At 42.9% G+C, this 21,694-nt stretch overlaps 1 protein-coding gene across 3 annotated transcripts in view; it reads right to left on the reverse strand.

The window, feature by feature from the left end:
- AKAP2 (A-kinase anchoring protein 2) overlaps window positions 1-21,694 on the reverse strand; it is a 155,571-nt gene that overhangs the window by 96,978 nt on the left and 36,899 nt on the right. For all 3 annotated transcript variants that reach the window (XM_023753293.1, XM_023753291.1, XM_023753292.1), the window contains exon 2: window positions 15,419-15,504. In XM_023753293.1, the coding sequence (XP_023609061.1) occupies window positions 15,419-15,504 (86 nt within the window). The remainder of the gene's footprint in view (window positions 1-15,418; window positions 15,505-21,694) is intronic.

Raw genomic sequence — 21,694 nt, forward strand, 5'->3', positions numbered from 1 at the left:
CCTCCCTCCCTCTCTCCCTCCCTCCCTCCCTCCTTCCTTCCCTCTCTTCTGTCCTTGCTTCCTTCTGTCCTTCCTTCCTTCCACCACCCTCCCTCCTCTCCTGCCTTCTTCCCTTTTCTTTTTAGACCACTGTCCAGTTAATGTTATGAGCAGTCATTACAATCACAAATACCTTAAGAAGCCAGAGAACATAGGCGAGTAACGCTGCCAGGTCTCAGACACAGTCTGCGCCTGCTGTAAAGGACTCAGGCTCTGAGGAGCCCGAGAGCCGGACTGCTAAGTAATTCATAGACCGGTTGAGATAAGATAGGCAAGTACCGAGAGGAGAGTGTGCATTTAGATACAGGCTTGCTGCCGCTGCTCCTGTTTTACATCCGGCATTTTCTTTACCTGCTTGGGATAGGTAAGGGCGTATCAAAGTGTCAGAGGCAAGAGAATTAGAGCAAGGAGGAAAATTACCTGTCACCTAAGCCACTTTCCTCATTTTACAGCAGAGCAAAGTATCAGTGAAAAACAGGGTCTGGAGCCAAAGACCTGGGTTCGAATCCTGATCTGTCTCTTACTAGCTGTGTGAACTTGGAGAGCTGCTCAGCCTCTCCATCTCTCAGAATCCTCATCTGTAAAAGGCACAGCACGGGCACATCTATAATATAAGATTGTTGGGAGCCTAATGAGATCATCCTTGCAAAGCTGTAAGCTCAGGGCCGGCCACAAGGCACGAGTTCCATGTCAGTTGTTACCAGTGAAGCAAGTGAATCCTAAGGGGGGCGGGGACAGGACTTGTGCAGAATCACCAGCAAGAAGGGGTCAAAGTCAGGACTCAAACCCAGGCCCCCACACTCCCTGCTCAATGCTAATTTTTTAAATATATATTTTTATTGATTTCAGAGAGGAAGGGAGAGGGAGAGAGAGATAGGAACATCAATGATGAGAGAGAATCATTGATCAGCTGCCTCCTGCATGCCCCCCACTGGGGATCAAGCCTGAAACCCCGGCATGTGTCCTGACCTGGAATCCACCCAGTGCCTCTTGGTGAATGGGAACACACTCAACCAACTGAGCCACACCAGCCAGGGCTCTTTGGTATGTTTATTATTTCTAAAGAAACAATAAGCAACAATAACATGGGGTGGTGAGAGGAAGCCCTGGTTCATTTGGTTGTAAGGCCAGAGTCATATCTATGGCCTACTTCTAATAATCTTGGCAATAAGGCCAGACAAGTGCAAAAGCAGTGGCTACCGTCATTATAGGCAGCCCAGACACGCAGGATGGCTGTGCTCTGGGCACGGTTACACGCCTACCAGCTCTATCACAGTATCTTAGAAATATTTTTCTCTTAGTCTTCTTGCCCATGGTTTTGCTTTGAATTTTATTAAAGCCTCCCATCCATTCTCAATATTCTGGACTACTCTGCAGACAGAAGAGGTTGCTGTGGACCTGAATTATCAGAGAGGGGAAGAGAAGGCTCCCCTATGTGCTATAATTTGTGGCCACTTCCTGAAGGAGGCCCCTTGCAGGCACTGTATGGAGGGCGTGGTTCCTACAAGGTGGAACCATCATATCCCAGGGAGGAGCCCTGCAGGTGAAATGAGCAGAATCAGTGCCCCCACCACCTGCTCCCTGCTCCCTGCTCCCTCTTCTTCTAGCTTAGCTCCACCCATTGCTTTCATCTGTCCTGGGATCACTCAGTTTGCCCTGAATCCACCAGCTCTTTAACTCCTCAGCTCACACTCTGCTCTTTACCTAGAAAGTCTTCCTCATCAGTCACGCCCTATCCAACTCCTGCCCCCTTCAAGGCCTTTCCTTAGCCTTCCCCCAAGACTGCTGTTCCCCAGGGCCCATTCACAATCTTCTTCCCCCCTATTCCCATTATCCTGATCCTTCCTTAGACAGAGGTACTCAGTGCATCCTGAAGTCCTACCTGGAACTCAGCATTTTCCCTGGAATATCCATCAAGCCCACATATTTCAACCACCCCCGCCCCCCATCTTCCCTGTATTTCCTGATTTAAGAATCCCACAATCCCCGTGGTCACCCCACCAAGAAAGGGAGTAAGAGAGGAAACAAACAAGGAAAGAAGAAAAAAGCAAAGAAGGAAGAGAGAGAGGAAATGAGGAAGGAAGGAAGGAAGGAAGGAAGGAAGGAAGGAAGGAAGGAAGGAAGGAAGGAGAAAGGGGAGAAGAAGGGTGAAAGAGGAGAAGAAGAATGGTAGGTCAACAACTATTATAGGATAAGAAAGTTTGATAAAGTCCATATGAGTAAAAGGTTTATTTTACTTTAAAAAAATTTTTAATGGATTTTAGAGAGAAAGGAAAGGAAGAGAGAGAGACATCAATTTGTTGTTCTACTTGTTCATGCATTCATTATTTGTTTCTTATATGTGCCCTGACAGGGGATCAAACTTGCAACCTTGGCATATCATGACTATGCTCTAACCAACCTAATACCAGGCTGGGGCAAAAAAGGTTTATTTTAATAAACTGTCATGTACAATAAAAAAATGCTTAGAAACAGGATGTATTTTTTTATTTGAAAAAGAAAAAAGATTCTATACCTCTTTTGCAATGTCATTTTCTTAAGAGGGATTTTCCTATGTCACTCATGGGATAAACTTAATATAAACTTGAACATTTTTTCATATTTAGATTTTGTTTATATTTTTTTTTTGCAGGAACCAACATATTTAAAGCACATCAAGAGTAATTTTAAAATGACCCAGTGGACGAATATTTGCCTATTTCTCAATTTAAATAAGTTTATATTTTCAAAATTTCCAAAGAATTTATCGACATTAATTTGAAAAATCACTCTCAAAATTTGAACCTGTTTAAATATGGTATGCCACATATCAGAACATGCAACGAAACATTCAGCAAGTTAATTTTTTTAAACCCAGACGTTAACAAATGCTGTAAAACATTGATATGCAGATATCTTAGGAACAACTAAAAGAAGAAACTGCCCCAAGCGCAGGCATGGTGGGTAAAGTGGTTTCTTAATAGATACTGCAGGACATCTGTGTGCTGTATTTATTAGGAAGGTCTATTTATTCATTGTAGGTGCAGCTTTCCTTAGTTACCGAAGAGGCAGCTCTGTTTCATCAGATTCATAAATCACTGCAGTCGAATGATAATGAGCAATGTCATCAGAATGTTGATAGGATGAAGAGCCAAGGGCAAGCCTGGAAAACAGCCAACCCCCTGGGACAAAAGCCTAGCTTGATCCCCCCTGGTAAGCGCCAGCTCTGCATCTGAAGAGCAAATGCAAACAGAACTGCCCGAAAGCTTCCTTATGGATCAGGAGCTGTGAGTCCTACTTTATATGTTTGCATATGAACATCATCATTTTGTTCTACCAGCCAAAGTCATGAAGAGCAAGGGCTGCCTGGTTAGACCCGGGTTCTGAGACTCCTTGCTGTGTGTCTTTGGACAAGTTACTTAGTCTCTCTGTACCTTTCTTCCTCTTTAAATTGCAGATACTCATCGTACCCATCTCTTAGGGTTGTGATACGAATTAATTCATATAATGCCCTAAGCACCCAGGGCCATGCTTGACACACAGAAAATTTTCAATGAATGGTACCTATTATTCTCCTTATTCATTTTTTCTAGACTAAAATTCATCATGTTAGATATCTAAATGCACAGTCTGTGAGCATAGGGAGTGTATGGCGACTGATTCAGTGTCCTGCTCTCTTGTAGAGATCCCTTCGGGAAAGAGAATGAGGATTGTCATTGCCAATACCTTTTTCTTTTTCGGAAACAGACATGAGAATGTCGAGCTAAAATAAATGTCACATCTCCCTTGCTCGTTTCTGAGTAAGAAGCCACCATTACAATGGTAATAAGCTCAAGTGACCTCAGAATAGCCCTGCTCTTGATGTGAAAATCTATTAGTGTGAACAGCCTGTTCTCCTAGCCCGTGAGTCCATCATCTTGTCTGAGCACATTTTCTCTTTTTTACTAGTATGTACAGTTTACATGTGTGTCGTGATTTTCACCATGTTAACTACATGTTTTCACTGCACAGAGAAAACCAAGGAGGAAGGCCATTGGAGGATGGATACAGAAAAGAGACGGAAAAGGAAGGTATCTGATAATTTATCAAGAAGCTCGATAGATGCTCACTTAAACTATCTTAAGTGCTTAGAGACCTGTCTGCTTATGAATCCAAAGATATTCTTGAGAATTATACTCAAGATTTATGAGACTTCTGTGACACCTGGCTTGTTTCAGAAGGATAAGGCCTACTATAAGTGACCACGAGTTATTTTAGGAATAACTTGTGACCATTCCAACCCTCCTGGACATTGGTAATAATTTACTCATAAATTAACTGGATAGGCAAACCTCTGCCTAAGTGGGAAGCAGATTGGCAGCCTTCCAAGAGCACCAAAGACCAATGGGTTCTGCCAATGGGCTCTATGTTTGGTTTGCTTGCCTTTGTTCTGTGGGAAGTCACAGACGTTGGTATTTGCAAGTAAGCTCTGTTTCAAAGGTAATTAGACTGGGGCATTATCTCATAAGAACACGGACTTATCTGACATGCATGGACAAAGACTATTTCTAGAGCCTTATCATCATTACATTATGTGTTCCTACCGCTGGAACTCTAGAAATATACACAGGAGGAAACGTACTGGTAGAGTCTGGAAATACTTGTGAATATGTCACAATTTTTGCTGGGAGTATCCAGGCCAGTGTCCTCTATTTTAGGAGGTGACCCCTCAGAGAGAGGTGATCTTTACCAAGTCAAAGAGTTGATAAAAGCACACACAAAAATTCATCAACATTTAAAACATTGGGATGATGAAGCTATCTGCAGAAAATGAAATCAGGCCAACACCAATAGCCTTCCTGATTGTCTAACCACTCTCCTGTACACCCGAAACTAATGTAAAATAATATTGAATGTAAACTGTAATTGAAAAAAAAATTTTTTGTTATTCCTCACCTGAGGATATTGATTTTTAGAGACAGTGGAAGGGAAGGAGGGAGGGAGCGAGAGAAAGATGGAGGGAGGGAGAGAAGGACGGAGGAAGGGAGAGAGAAACAGAGAAACATTGGTTGCTACCGCACGCACCTGACCAGAGCTGGGGATTGAACCTGCAACCTAGGTACGTGCCCTTGAACAGAAATTGAACCCAAGATCCTTCGGTGTGTGGGTCAATGCTCTAACCACTGGGAAACACCAGCCAGGATGAAAACAATTTTAAATTAAAAAAAAAGACTTCCCAAGCCCTACCCATAATCCTCTTGAATTTCAAATGAATCTTGATTAATTGTGCAAACCTAGGAACCTGGTTATTCAGATTTGTATCAGCTAATCCATATTGTCAGGGGAAGGCAATGAAAAGAAATGGATGGAACCAGCCAACTGGAAAGAACCGTTAGCAGATTTATCCGAGCAGTGCACAGCACACAAAATGACAGCTCAAAATGTGGCTAAAGAGCGGTATTCTTTCCAAAGAATATTGATTGGAGGAAAATTGAGCAATGTGTTCAAAGACAAGATGAAACTGTTGCTGATCACTACAGTCATTTAGAAAAGACATTCTTAACGTTTGCAGGCACTGAGAATGTCAAGAGAGAGGAAACTTCTTTTTAATAATACTACATTTTCAAATGGATCAGGTGATGAACCTAGTGTTCTAGTAAAAAGAAACCCACTTAACTGGGCCACTATGGATACTCATGATTTAGTTAATCTGGCCAGTCAATTATCCAAAACAACAGAGAAAAATAACAAAAGGAAAATGAACCAGGCTCTGAATTGTTGAATTAAAGCAACTCAAGTCATAAGTTTACAATTACAGTGAACATACCCATGGGAACTGAAAATCAGAAAGGGTTTTCTAACAACTGAAAAACTGGAATTTGCAATTGTTGCAAAAAACCTAGACACTGGAAAAAAGACTGCCATAAGCTCAACTGGCTACTGGGAAAACAGCAGTCTGTTGTTATAATACCAACAGGATCAAAATGGGATAGGGCTTCTCTGAGGATAAAAGCGAGGCTCTCCTCTCCCAGGTACTGAATGGAGGGCCTTACCAAAATGGATTCTAGAACAACCACCACACACACGAAGTCTAACTTTAAGTGCAGCTGATATTACATTGCAAACACTGACGAATGGCCTAATGACAATATCATGGTCATGGTTTCTCCTTGTCCTGTGATGGCACTGTTCACGCAGCCTTGGGGACTGCAAACAGCGAGGATCCTGTCAAAACCACAGCAGCTGGGCATGTACAAATCTGGGGTAGGTTCATATGGTGAACTCCTAGATATGGATACTGAAGCTCTTCAGCTCCTTTATGTTGGGAACAAAGAAAGCATTCTCTACTAGAGTTTCCTAATAGTACCAGAATGTTAGGGGAAATAGCTAACCATCCATGTAATGCCTTCATAACTTTAAAAAGTTCTGATTGGTTGGAACAGACTGGGAAGGAAGACTGGCATTTACTGTAGCCCCTCATGGAACACAGTGGCTATGTGGTACCGGTCTCTGGACTTGGCTACTACCCCCAGGTTGCATAGGAAGATGTACTATCGGGTACCTGTGGGCTCAAGGACATATTTGCCCTTCAGTCGCCTCTGTTGCTCACCTCCCTTGTATGAAAGCATGTTTTGCATTGGCATGATCACTTAGCAGCTATTTTTGCACCCTCCTTAGGAACTGAAGATGTTATTGCTCATATCGAAGCTTTAATTAACTAAGTTCACTTAACAAGCTCGCAGTGACAGTCATCAGAGCTGAACTCTAATAAACACTGAAATGTCTTCAATGGGAAAAGCTGCCTTACAAAATAGGATGGCATTAGATATTATCACCGCATCTCAAGGCGGCACCTGTGCCATTACAAAAACAGAATGTTGTGTTTATACACCCGATGAGTCTGGAAAGATGACATCTATTTTGGGATAGATGCAAAAACAGATAAAATCCCTGAGGGATCCCACTCCATGCAATATCTGAAACATACTAATATTAAAAAATTATTTACTGTTTATCTACAATTCAAAGCCACTCCTGCCCCATCTTTGGGATTCTTCTGCTTTAACTAATAGTAAAATTAATTTGCCTTCATTAGTACTCAAAGAGAGAGGTTGACAAGTGTCTCTACCTGGGTTCACAGGCTCACTTTGAGATTTTTGATGAGTCACTTAACTTTACCATTTTTCACCACACCTGTACAATGGGATTAATACCAGTTCCTCCTGCTCAGCGTTGTTTGGAGGATTATATGCGATGGTACATGTAAGTGCCTCCCACACAGTTCGCTCACAGCAAACGCTCAATCAGCATTAGCTATTATCGTTGGCAGGAGAACGTGGTGCCGAAATAGAGTGGCAAAGAAGAAGGTGCTTGACATTGTTCATTCATCAGGAATATTCCTTATCTGTCCATAGATCATTGAGAGCTGTCAATGGTTGTGATTCTATTTCTTTGACTTTTATTTTATTTGACACGTAGGGAGTAACCCATAGGAATAATAATCAGCAATACTGATACAGCATATTGCAATTTACAGCAGGGCTCGTCATAATGCAAAATGCATATTTTAAAAAAATGCAAGCCCTGGCTGGTGTGGCTCAGTTGGTTGAGCACTGTCCCATGCACCCAGAGGGCTTTGATTTGATTCCCAGTCAGGACACGTACCTGGGTTGTGGGCTCCATTCTCAGTAGGGGGAGTGTAGGAGGCAGCCGATCAATGTTTCTCTATCTCTTCCTCACCCTTCCTTTCTCTCTCAAGTCAATAAAAACATATTTTAAGAAAATTCAAGACAGTGATTCTCAAAGAGAGGGATTGTGAAAATTTACCCAAATAGTACCGGTATGCATCCTACCACCCACCGCCAACCCCCTCTGAGATCCACTATTCTAGTTTCAAGGATTTAAAAAAAAATCTACAATAAAGTATTTCCTTTGGCAAGGAAGCAAATTTAGAGCAATCTTTGTGTATGTACTCAACGTAGAAAGGACTTTTGTCCTAATGTGTCTTTTTGTCCAGAGCCCCTGCACGAAACAATTCTCAATGTCGTCATCATCGAATACAAAGGGCACTGGCTCAGCACTGCTGGCAGCAAGAGTCCCTCAGCAGGACGGTGATTTGAAAGCCGCCTCCAAAGAAAGCTGTAACCTGTGGCCTCTATTCACGCCGGAAGAGTCTAAGTGCTCCCCCCCTGTGTAATGGAGAACATCTGCCCTCCCTGAAGAGCAATCTCGGTCCCAGCAGTAAATTTCACATAGAGACATGCAGCAGCCTTTGTAATGTCGCTGTCCACGTCCCTGATTAGGAAACGTGTCCCTTTTAAATGGTTTTACAGCCAGAATCTCCCACTTGCCTCAATGGTACCCATCTTGTCTCTTGCCTATATCCAAGTGAGAAATATTGTATATGCGGTTTCACCAATTAAGCAAGGAGGCCATAGAAAAGGTGGCTCTAATGCCATGATGACCCACATAAACAAACCAAATCTGAGCCTGTAACTGCCTGCAGGGTAGGAAATCAAAGCACTAAGGACAACCAGTCACAAACAGCCAAGTAGGCTTTAAGCTGCAAACATCAGTCGTAACTGCAGCCTCCCTTCACTTCTGCATTTTCTCTATAAATGCCTCCCCTCACCAACAAACTGCTTCTTAATGGCAAGGACGTTAAGAAAAGCAAAAGCAAGAAAGGTCAGGATTAATGCAAAACTGAGGGGGTTGGATGGGAGCGGATAGGAGGCTGCTGCTAAAATACAAAAACTGGCCCGAGAGTCTCCAAAGGGGCTCTGCATTGCCAAGGGCATCAAGTCTGGAAGGATCTTTGAGGGTCATTTGAAGACACTTCCTTTCCAGCTTCTATGCTGACTTCGGAAAAGTGACCTCCACAGAAGACATCTCCATGGCCTCCACAGCACACAGATTCATTATGCCTGTGCCCCTGTGTATGAAATACCCTTTCCTGGTAGGTGGGAGAAAAAGAAATGGTGTAACTCAGGATGTGAAAATTTTTTTGGAAATAAAAAGTTTTTATATCCCCCCTCAAACTCTTAAAATATTCAGTATGCCTCAGTTTATGTTTTAACAATGTAAATAAGTACAAGGCTTCTTTCTGAGAAAAGTTCTGGTATACTAGAATTTTCTGTGCTCCTTTTGGCAAATACTTAGTTTTTAGTCTCTTTATAGAAGATAAAAGGGCAAGGTAAAGATAACATTTGGGGTGTAGTTGGTGTATTTGATTAAAATAGCAGCCAAATCACATAATTTCTACCCAGGAGATATTTCTTCAACATACGTTAATGTAGGTTTAACATGTGTCAATGTAAGAAACATTCAAACCTATAGAGAAATTTTGTGAGTTTATATGAGCCAAACTGTTGACAATTGCAAGGAAGCAAAATCTCAACAGATTGAGATAATGTTCTGAGAAAGGCAGTTTTGCACCTTGTTTTAAACATTACAACCAAAATGGGAGACGGAAGTGGGTTACTTAAAATCCACTGGTGATAGATTAGGGAGGTGGAGAGAGCCACACACTTCTTTTCCTTAGGTGGGTATAGGGTAGATAACAGTCAACAATTAACTCAATAACAATGAGGGGATTTGTGGTCTCCACAGAGGCATTGCCTGAGCTTTGAGGGGTCCGAAGAAAGGAAAATTACTTTGACATTCCAAAGATATGTTATTGTAGATGCAAAAAGATAACAGACAAGCTCAGTTAAGGTAAAGATGGGCCTTTGTCAGGAAAGATACCAGCCTAGGACATGACTACCCACCATAAACTGCTGTTAGTTAAAAGCTTTTCATTTCAGACCATCCTTTGTGGTTCCTTTAGGTCTCTGAGTTTGCAAGGCCACCACACAGGCCTCCCCTGAGCTGGTCAGGTTTAGTATGTGTCCCCTCTTCGCCCACACATAGATTGATGTAGTTTTGAACAGTCATCAGATAAACAGAATCTAAGAAAACAATGCAGAGCCACACAGGTGAATAAAACCAAGACACTTCCAGAATGTTGGCACTGGGCAGTTCAACACTCCCCAGAAGAAAGGAAGCGCAGTGACCAGCAAATGCTTTTAGCACATAGCAGCTTACTAGTAACTTGACTTGGGAATGTTGTTCATATGTAAAGCTTGCCTTGCCCAGAGGATATTAAAATGCTCAGTTGAAGTGTAGCCATCTTACAGGCTGTTTACTATTAACAGGATGTGTTTAAAATCCCTTTGAGAAGACAACTAGAGATTATTGCATATAAAACATACCACTCTGGTGGTTGCTCAGATCTGGAGGGAGAAGTGAATAGGGAATTAGTGTTTAATGGGGAGGAGGAGAGAATAAGGAATTAGTATTTAAGGAGCAGAGTTTCAGTTTGGGATGATGAAAAAGTTCTAGAGATGGATGGTGATAATGGTTGTAAAACAGATGAATGATATAAATGCGACAGAACTGCTGCACACTTAGAAATGATTAGAAGGTAAATTCTATGTCATGTAAATTTTACCACGATAAAAAAATATAACATGGTCCCTGGCCAGTGTGGTTCAGTTGGTTGGGCATCATTCTGTGCACCTAAATGCCACTGGTTCGATTGATTCCCAGTCAGGACACAAGCCCAGGTCGCAGTTGGATCCCCAGTTGGGGCATGTGTGGGAGGCAACTGATAGATGTTTCTCTTTCACATTGATGTTTCTCTTGCTCTCTCTAGCTCTCCCTTCCTTTCTCTATAAAAATATCAATAAAAACATATATTTTTTAAAAAGAAAAGGGATTGATGAGATTGATAAGACCTCCCAAACCCTGGAGGCAGGGGGCAGAGGGGGGAGGGGGGAGGAGGGGAAGGGAGCAGTGATCCTAAAGAGGAAAAGTGGATTTCTCCCTCTCCCTCCACAGTCAAGAAAAATATCCCTCACTCAGAAAACTATATATAGTTGACTGGGCACCTGCAATGGGAGGGTGCTGTGTGTGCTGGGAAATTTAACAAATTAACAAACTATGTAGCCCACCCTTCAGCAAATAAAGAAAATCAACTCATTAAAAAATGAACTACACACAAATGGCCAATAAGCACATGAAAAGATAGCATCATTAACCTTCAGGAAAATGCAAATCAAAACCACAGTGAAATGCCACTTCACAAACACTAGGATGGTTACCATGTAAACACAGATAATAGCAAGTGTTGGCCAGAATGTGGGAAGGTCAGACCTCTCATCCATCGCTGGTGGGAGTGTAAAATGGTGCAGCCACATTGGAAAACCATCTGACAGTTCTTCAAAAAGTTAAACACAGATTTACCATATAACCCAGCAATTTTACTCCTAGGCACATGCCCATGGCAAATAAAAACACATGTCCACACAAAAGCTTGCTCATGATTATTCATAGCAGCAGTATTGATAACAGCTCCAATGTGCAAACAACCCATCACCTTATGAATGGACTAAGAAACAAAACAGAACACTGGTATATCCAGCAAATGAAATGCTATTCAGCACTAAAAGGAATTGAAATAGTGATAGAAGCTATAACAGAGACAAACTTCAAAAACACCACGTTGTGAAGAAAGCCTGACACTAAAGACCACATGTTATACAATTCCCTTAAATGAGACGTCCAGACAAATCTATAGGGACAGGAAATAGGTTAGGGTTTGCTTGGGGTTGGGGGTGAGAACAGAGATTAACTGAAATAGGGCATGAGGGATCTTATTGGAGTGATAACATTGTTATAAAACTGGATTATGGTGAGGGCTGGTAAATTTACTAAAATTTTTTAATTGTACACTTAAAAGTGTGAATTTTATGGCATGTAAATTATAGACCTCAAATGAGTTGTGTTTTTAATGAAAGGAATGGTTAAAAAATGAGGATCTAATTTAGAGGATCTAACAAGGGAAAAACAGAACACTGAGGCAGGTGGCATATGAAGGGTGAGTAGGAAGGAAGCCACAAGAGAAAGACCTGGAGGTGAGAATACAGGGGGTGGATTTGAGGAAGACCAGGGGTCCAGCTTAACCGCAGTAAATAAAGATTGATCTTCATTTGTTCTTTCAAAAATATTGACACAATATGCTAGACACTTAGCTAGGTGCTAGGGATATACACCCTCATAGAAATTATATTCAAGCAGAGGAGACTGGATATCCAGAAGAATAGAAACAGCCCCGGCCAGTTTTGCTCAATGGTTAGGCCTGCAGACCTAAGGGTTCCATTGCTGGTCAAGGGCACATACCTGGGTTGCAGGTTCGATGTGCAGGAGACAATAGATGTGTCTCTCACACTGATGTTTTTCTCTCTCTGCCTCTCTCTCTTCCTCCTCTCTCCCTTCCACTCTCTCTAAAAATCAATGGAAAAAATATCCTCAGGTGAAGATTAATCAAAAAAAAAAAGGAGATCAATGGGAAAATATATCCTCATGTGAAGATTAATCAAAAAAGAAGAAGGAGAAGGAGAAGGAGAAGAAGAAGAAGAAGAAGAAGGAGAAGAAGAAGAAGAAAAGGAGTAAGAACAATTCTTAGTAGATCTGAGTGTATTCGTTTCCTGTGGTTGTCATAACAAATGACTACAAACTTGATGGCTTCAGACAACAGAAATTCATTTTCTCACGATTCTGGAGGCAGAAACCCCAAATCAAGGTGCTGGCAGAGCCCTGCTGCCTCTGAAGGCTCTAGGGGAGGACCTCCTTGCGTCCTCCAGCTCTGGTGGCTCCGTGAGTCCTGTGGCTTAGCCTGCACATAACTCCAATCTCGGCCTCTGTCTCCTCACATGGCCTTCTCCATGTGTGTTTCTTCTTCTGTCTCCTATGAGGACATGTGCCACTGGACTTTGGTCCTACCTGGTTAATCCAGGATGATCTCATCTTGAGAACCTTAACTTGATTTCATCTGCAAAGACCCTTCTCCCCAATAAGGCCATATTCACGGGTACCAGGGTTTAGGACTTGGACGTATCATTTTTGGGGGAGGAAGGTTCACAATTCCACCTGTTACACTGAGTGATTTAAAACTATTAGGCAGGCCCATCTGATGCTCCTACCTACATTACATCAGTACATTCAGAGGGTGTTTTTAATGTCAATGCTCTTACTTCAAGGTTCCTCAGAATGACACACGTTAGTTTATGAACGAATTCACTCCTCTGAGTCATGTATATTTTTAGAAGCATGAGTTTGTCATTTCAAAATAAGATATGATGTTAAAAGGCTACATATAAAAGAAAAAAATCCCACATTCAGACAATTACAACATTGCAAAAATTTTTGCACCTTTTTCAGAAGGAAAATTTTTAAGCACAAGAGGAGTAATATGGCGGAAACCAAACTACGTCAGTGATTTCTGCTGCTATTCCCTTTGGGAAGTGTCAGTGAATCGGGTTTCATTGTAATTAACGTTTGAACAGAATGTTTTGTTTTTCCAGGGCCAAAGGAATACATCAGGAATGGCTGATATTGTAAGGATATGGGAAGTAGCTATTAGAAACAGGAATAGCTATAGATACATAAATACATAATGAGAAGCCCATAGTTAATTAATGAACATCAGACACTTTTAGAAACAGAAAAAATAGTACTGTAAGATGGACAGAATATAGGATGGATACAGAAAGCAGTGTGGGGTGGGGAACAGCATGACAACAATGGAAAAAAATGATGACTGCAGATTAATTGAGAAACCTAATGGAGAACTAAACAGAAGCATTTCCCTAAGGTACATCCACCTAGAGGTTTCACAAATCCTTCAGTGAGAAGAGACTGGCATTGATAGAGGAACTTAATAGTATTTGTACCAATTTATTAGTGTATTTAAATATATATCTATTTTGTCTAACTTGTTAAGGTGTGCGGTGTTCATGCTTGACAGTGGGTTCGGTTAGGTTCTTGTGAACTAAAAATCCTCTGTTCTTATAAAAAAAATTTCACATATATGCATAACCAATGGACACAGACAATAGTGTGGTGAAGGCCTGGGGTAGGGAGGGGCTGGGAGGAGGGGGTAAAGAGAGAGAAAATTGGGGAACATCTGTAATATCGTCAACAATAAAATTAAATTTAAAAAAGAAAAATAAAAGCTAAGGAAGTGAGAATGACATCTAAATTAGATAGACCCAAATAAAACTTCAGCCAAGATCCTGGTACTAAGGATAAGTAGACTGAATAAGTAGCAACCTTATAAAATGGAACTCGGGTAAAACATGCCTCTATTCAATTACGCCATTTGCATTTATAAAACAAACCCCAGTCTTTCTGATCCTTTAACTATCTTCACTACATTTAAGGATCAGAAACTAAAAATAATTCTTAAAATGAAACTATTTCTTAAAATGATGACTAAGAGTTCTTAAAATGACCACTAAGAAACTAAGTCTGAAAATGATCACATTCTAATATAGCATATTTAAACCCATCAAGTTTTACTATCAGCACCCAACCTTTCTATCGACAGACTTCTGAAACTTCTCCATCTTTGCAATAAAAGCCAAGGAAACACCAACACATCACTGCAATTTATCTTATTGTCTTGCAAAGTCTGCTAAACAGGATTACAAGCAAAGGAACTTTTAGTGCTGGATACTTAGTTAGATTAGTAGTTGACTTTTTTGATCAATCAGGCCCCATCTTTCATCTAATTCCACTGTGGTATTTTTGTTTGCTTGCTCTAACACGTTTAACATAGATAACGTAAGTTCAGCTTTCGCATTACAAAGGAAAGCTTGAATAAATTCATCCTGTATATTATTTGGCCCAACCTCTACTAGTAAAACCAGGAATGAATATTTCTAGTTATATCTCAATATAAAAGGGGACATCACTTTTTGTTTTGTGCAGAAAAATTCCTAAGTGACATATACTTAAATTCTAATCATTCAAGCAAAAATGTTAGAGAGCCCTCCCACCCCAGCCTTTGTTAAGTGAAACATGACCAGAAATCCAAGAGAGGAGGACTGTTCCTCTGTGTCTAATCAAGTGATACAGGGGAAATAGTTGAGTCTGATCAATTTTGCTATGAATCCCTTAATCGAGGCAATGATTACAAATGCCTGCATTTAATTTGAACAGTGATAATTAGGTTGACTTCCAGATGACTCATTTTGTCAACCTTTGGCCATCGGGGTTCCAGCTGGAGTGGGCCATGTGCTGCTTTCCCGCTGACATCAGTGGAAATCTTGAGTCAAGATCAAAGCTACTTGATGACTCTCTGACCTTTCTTCACAATGCACAGTGGGGCCCAGTTTCTCCGCTCAGAAAAATCACATCTTGGATCCTAGCTTTCAGGCAGTTTCCTAATCCAAACCCCAAATTTCAGGAAATCTCATTTGCTGAAACTTCAGTGAATAGAGAGGTGGCCGAGCTCATTTTACCCCCTAGAAGTCTGCCACTGGCTCGCTTTCCTCTAGAAACGCGCTTTAAGAATCAAACTGGAGAAAGGATGCCTTACCTTGATAGTCATGTCTGCGCTGGATGCTTCTGTGGCATCCGAGGCTGCCTCATCGCCCTTCACCAGCACGTTCTCCCACCTGACTCCTGGAAAAAAACAGAACAGTGGCATTGGAGCCAAGTGCAAGCAGCTGGCATGGATAGACACACCTGTCATTTGCAGATTCTAATTCCATGTGACTTGTAAAAGATACCGATGCTCATCCCCAGCACCTTACCTGCCTGGCAGTGGTACCCCACACCTTACCTGCCTGGCAGTGGTACCCCACACATTACCTGCCTGGCAGTGGTACCCCACACTTTATCTGCCTGGCAGTTTCTGGGAAAGCTTCCTTTCAGAAGTGCGGGCAGTCAGCACCTCCTTTGTTTTTACTTAACCTCCAGCTCTGGAGTCCATTGTCTGAACCCTGTGTCTTATAGACAATTCTATTCTTAGCCTAAAGAAGAGGTTGGAACGCACTCCTTAAGAATCCAGGCCTCACACTGACATCTTACTTAGGGCTTACAATGAATCCCAGAACACGGACACATGCACATCCGAATCTAATTCAGCACCCATATAAACAATTCCGGATTATTCACTGTCCCACATTCCACACACCTACTGGAAATAGAGCTTTCACACTCACTTGTAAAATCTATATATGCTTTCTCTCCAAGTCTTTTTTGTTGTGGTTAATTCTCACCCAAGAATATTTTGTTTCCATTGATTTTTTTTTTAGATGGAGTGGAAGGGATGGGGAGAGACACAGAGAGAAGAAACATTGATGTGAGAGAGACACAGCATTTAATTGCTGATGCTGGACCTTCCAAGCACCCTTCCCCTTTACCATGGTGAGTGGTAATGTTCCAGATAGTGGCGATTCTATCAGCCTGAGTGCCAGCGTGGGGGTAATGCATAGCAGAGACACAGCCAACCCACAGCGGCCATGCAGGATGAGTGAGAACAAAACCTTTACTGTTTTAAGCCACAGGAGTTGGGGCTGTTTATTACAGCAGCATAACCAAGCCCAGCCTTAGGAGAAGAAGGAGCCCTCCCAGACTGCCTTTCCCATCAACCAGTTCCCATTACAGAGAGTTCTTTACAGAAATCCATGTTCTATCCTCTAATACAACTCTGCCATTTAAATCTTGTCTTGTCAACCAATTTATAATGATCCATACTTTCTACTTCTTTGGGGCCAGTCTCTGTTGCCATTGTGCTCAGAGCATCTCATGAAGGTTTACATCTCAAAGACAAGGACATAAGCCTGCATAGTCACACGTGCCACTGAAAACTCCTTCAGTCTCCCATGCAGTACAATATGGCCCCATACTTTAGAAAGCCCCACAGTCACCTTCTGTTCTAGCCTCCGAACAGACCATTTTTTTCTGCAAAGTATCAGATGATGCTCTTGGCTTGTACGAAGGATCGTGTTGTACAATAAATACGGATCTTGAAACTCTAGAATTTTTCAGGGTTTGAAGATACTTGGACTCTGAGAGATGGAAGGAGCCGTGACTGAGTGTGCAATCAGCAGATTAACACCTCCCTTGTCATCTTCACACTGGGGTGTATAGTTTAGGATACTTTTGGCCACAGGTAATAGAAAGTCTATTTCATGGAGGCTTACACAACAAAGGATTGACTGGCTCAGAAGAAGAAGAAGTCCCAAGGTAGTGTGGCACCACAGGTGGTTAATTCAATGGCTCCATGGCCGCATGGCCTCAGTTTGATCTCTCTGCAATTTTTTTTTACTTTCCTCTGTGGTCCCAAGATGGACACAGCAGTCCCATGAGTCATGAAAACATCCAGAGGCAGGAAAAAGGAGGAGTAAATAAGCCTTTCACAAAAGCACCCTCTCCACCTCCCTGAGCTGACCCCCAGAGTCTCACAGGTCAAAAACAAAGCGTAAATCTATCCCCAAACTGAACATGGGAAAAGGGTTGACTTGGAGCTAATTAATCAAGATTTACCCCCTGGGTTGGGGAAGGTCTCAGCCTTCTCTGAGCAAACAGCCGCCTGGAAGATGAACAGAAGCACTAAACAGGATCTTGGCCGGCAAGAAAGGAGGGAGAGGTTGACGGCCATCACAGAAGCAACCAGTGGTCTGCCACCAGACGACAGGTACAGATTGCAATGGCAAACAGAATTGCTTATACTTTTAAAATTTATATTTTCTGTTCTATTTCTGTCAATATTTTTGCTAGAAATAGATACTCGAGTTCCTATAAGTTAAACACTCAGGTGATGTCAGGACTCAGCCTTACCTTCCTGTGGCAGCTCCTTAGAGATGATGTCTTAGCTCAAGGACAGAGTGACATTTCCAGCTCCTCCCTCCACTGTGAATGCACAGCTCTGATCCTTAGCCTCACTTACTGGGGTGCTCATTAGGGCCTGAGCAAGGGGAGCCCTTAAGTGTGTCTGTCTGCTGATGTTTGTTCATTGGTGCTGCCTAAGAGAGCCCTTATCAATGAGCTGGTAAGCACTAGTGGGCAGGACTGGGCTCGACACCCAGTATCACCCAGGTGTCCGCTAAATGAGAAATGTGATTTGGGGGCATCCAGGTTGGAGGGACAGGGGTTTCAGAGTGGGTGTGGGGGAGGGGCAGAGAGTGCTCAAAGGATAAAAGAGAAACACTAAGGAAAGGGTGTGGAGGGCAATGGAAATAGTCGCACCTCCAAGTTGATACACTCTAAACACTAAGAAACAAGCAGACTGTGATCTGTCTTGTCCTCCAGAGCCAGGCCAGGCCTGGTGGCCCTGGACACTTGCCAGCAAACCCAGAAATAGTAACCACATGGAGGTGTGGTCACCAGATACAGAACGTCTGGGTGGTAAGACCCTGAGCACTTTGAAGATAGGGCTGTCCATTCACGGGCCCAACCCCCAGGCCCACCTTGCTCCTCAGTCACCCCCAGGCACAGAGCAGGGAGCATTACATATTTCCCTAACTGAATCGGAGTTGGAAGGGCCTTGAGGCTGCCTAAGCTGCTTTCTCATCAGGATAGAAGGCTGCTCTACATGGCCTTTTCCTGGTCATGTTTCTCGCCACCTCCCAAGGTCAGGCTGGAATGGACTGTCTTAAGAAGAGCTGAGCCACAAACAGCCTGGGGAGGAAAGCATCCCAGATGATGACCTGTGTAGCCTGGTGTAAGGAGGAACAGGGGACAGTGCAGGGCCTTCATCAGCTGAGAGTGTACCTTTTGTTTCCAGGGGTTTTGGTAAAGCCTTCTCAGATGCATCCAACCTTCTTATCCATCCTGGCTATTCTCCTTCTCATCACACCTCTGCCTCAACCCCCATCACCCCCTTGACCGAGACACAGTCATAGAACTGCAAGAAGCCTGGAGCCCAGCCCTCCGTGTTCCAGTGAGAGAACCGAGGACCTGAGATGGGAAAGAGTGTGCCAAGGGATCATAGAAAGTAGCTGAGCAGCTGGGACCCTAAGAGACTAGATTGCCAAGACCAGGGTTCTTCCTGGGGCCCAAATTATATATCCATTTTATAGATAAAAGATAGACCCATTGTTGCCTAACTAGTTTTGCTTGGTGGATAGAGTGTCGGCCTGCGGACTGAAAGGTCCCAGGTTTGATTCCAGTCAAGGGCATGTACCTTGGTTACAGGCACATCCCCAGTAAAGATGTGCAGGAGGCAGTTGATTGATGTTTCTCTCTCATCAATGTTTCTAACTCTCTATCCCTCTCCTTTCCTCTCTGTAAAAAATCAATAAAATGTATTTTAAAAAATAGAGAGAGAGAAGTCAGCTGTCATTAAAAAAAAAAAAAGACCCATTGTGAAATCATTTTGCTTGATCACAATGAAAAGAATGGGGTTAGGGCCTGGTTCCCACCACATCTTAGCTCTCTTCCTTGTCTGAGTCTCCTCACAGAAGGCCTCAGCACAGAGACTTGCTCAGATATTTCTCTTCTTTTAATTGCCTTTGATTCTGGTTTCAAAAAATCTCACTTTATTCTTGGAGGAGTTCTCAGCGGGGTGGTCATTAAAACTTAGCGGAACTGCAGAACAATGATTTGCCTTTACACACTGGGCTCTGGGAAACCCCACCCAAGGATAAGCTGATGGGGCTGCTTCCTGGGGATGGGAAGCCCTGCCCTGGGGTTGGAGGAGGAGAGCAGGATGTCACCCCACCCAGCCCGCCCCACTGCAGGTGGCGCATCCCTGTCCCTGAGCCCCAGCCTTCTCTTCCTTGGCACAGATGTGAGGCCAGGCCCTGGGCCTCTGGGAGCAGTGGTGGCAGGGCATGTCCCCCTCTCTTGGCTCCTCTCCCTGAGATGAGCTCATTGGGAAAGAGAAAGGTCCGCCCTTGGATGACAAGTTATTTTCCTCAAACTCACCCAGAGGTCATTTCCCCTCCCCCCACCTTACTCACTCAGAGGTGAGTAAGGGACGCCTCTTTGGGTACCTCTGAGGGCTAGATGTTCAGGTTGCTCAAGATACACAAAGAAAAACCTCAATATTTTGCCCAGTGTGCCCCCCCGCCCCCCGCCCATTGCTCTCCCCACCGACATGGCCACAGTATGGCCACAGTAATACCAGTCCTGACAGCTAAACTGTACCGAGGACAAACTGCAAGTCAAGAACTATGTCTTTATGTATACCATCTCATTCAATCCTCATACAATACAGGTACATGAGGCAGGTACAATATTAGCCCCACTTTACAGAGGAGAAAACTGAGGCTTAACAAAATTAAAATGGAACCACTAAGTAATAGAACAATACTTAATCCAAGCACTCTGACCTCAGAGGCTATTTGCTTAACCAATAACCTCACTACCATTCAAAAGCTTAGCATTTCTCCTATTTTCAGAGATAGGAGAACAGAAAGCTTGAGGATTCTCTTCACAGACAGAACATTTTCTTCCTTGTGGTTCCAAAGAGCTCACAATGCACAGATCATCAAAGGTTATGGTGAGGGGGAGAGAGGGGGAGAGAGAGAGAGAGAGAGAGAGAGAGAGAGAGAGAGAGAGAGAACGGTAGCTGGCACTGACCCAATCCAGTGCAGTTGAGCACCATTTACCAAGGGTTTACAGGGCCTCTCGGTGGCAACTAGGATGGGCAAGTCTCCTTTCATGTAGGAAGAACTCCAAGGCATGGCTCTTGGAATCCTGGAGTGATCTAGCTCTGCAGAGGCTGACCTGAGCAGCAGAAAATTTGAAAGATGGAAGAGAATTAAAACTAGGAAGCACCTACAAAACACCAATCAGAAAGAACATATGCACCCCTATGTTCATAGCAGCCCTATTTGCAAATAGCTAAGATCTGGAAACAGCCCAAGTGCTCATCTGTAGATGAGTGGATAAAAAGCTGTGCACATTTACACAATGGAATACTATGCAGCTGAAAAAAGAAGGATCTCATACCCTTTGAGACAGCATGGAGGGACCTGGAGAGTATTGTGCTAAGCAAAATAAGTCAGTCAGAGAAAGACAAATATCACATGATCTCACTTATGTGTGGAATCTAATGAGCAAAATAAACTGATGAACAAAATAGTTCCAGAGCCATAGAAGCATGGAACAGACTGATGAATCTCAGAGGGAATGGGGGGAGGTAGGGTAAGAGATTTATAGGGGGCTAATGGGGGAAACGGTGACATTTGTAATATTTTCAATAATAAAGATATATTTTTAAAATAAAAATAATCTAAAACTATGCAGCACCAAGTGCCTCTGAGCTCCACCTTGAGTTTAGCCCCCCCACAAAAAACCTGGACAGACGTTGGGTGGTGTGAGAAGCGGCCGTGCATAGGGAAGATGTGGAAACGTGTGGCACACTGGGCTGGAAAACAGTTTGCTGCTTCCACCTGGCCCTTTCCCTGTAAGCGCGGGCTGAGAAGGAATGACGACGATGATGAGAATGTTACTAATGACAGCAATCATTTCATGAGCACTTAGTTGTGCTATGTTTAACATATATATATATTTTACTAATAGTAAAAAATTGCAAATGAAGTAAGCACAATATCCTCATTGTCCAGATAGCAGAAATGAGGCTTAGAGAGGTAAATAGTTTGCCCAAGAACACCCAATAAGCAGTAGCAGATCTGGGATAGGGTCTTTAAAGAAGTGGTTAAGTTAAAATGAGGCCATTAGAGTCGGCCTTAATCCAATTACTGATGTCCTTGTAAGGCGAGGGTATTTGGACACCCGGAGACACACCAGGGGTGCATGTGCTCAGAGAAAAGACCAGGTGAGAACACATGGAGAAGGTGGTCATCACCTCTGCTAACCAAGATGCTGTTGATTAGAACACCCCGCCTTGAGAAGATAT

The sequence above is a fragment of the Myotis lucifugus genome, unplaced genomic scaffold (assembly GCF_000147115.1).
Source record: "Myotis lucifugus unplaced genomic scaffold, Myoluc2.0 scaffold_43, whole genome shotgun sequence".
NCBI classification, from domain to species: domain Eukaryota; kingdom Metazoa; phylum Chordata; class Mammalia; order Chiroptera; family Vespertilionidae; genus Myotis; species Myotis lucifugus.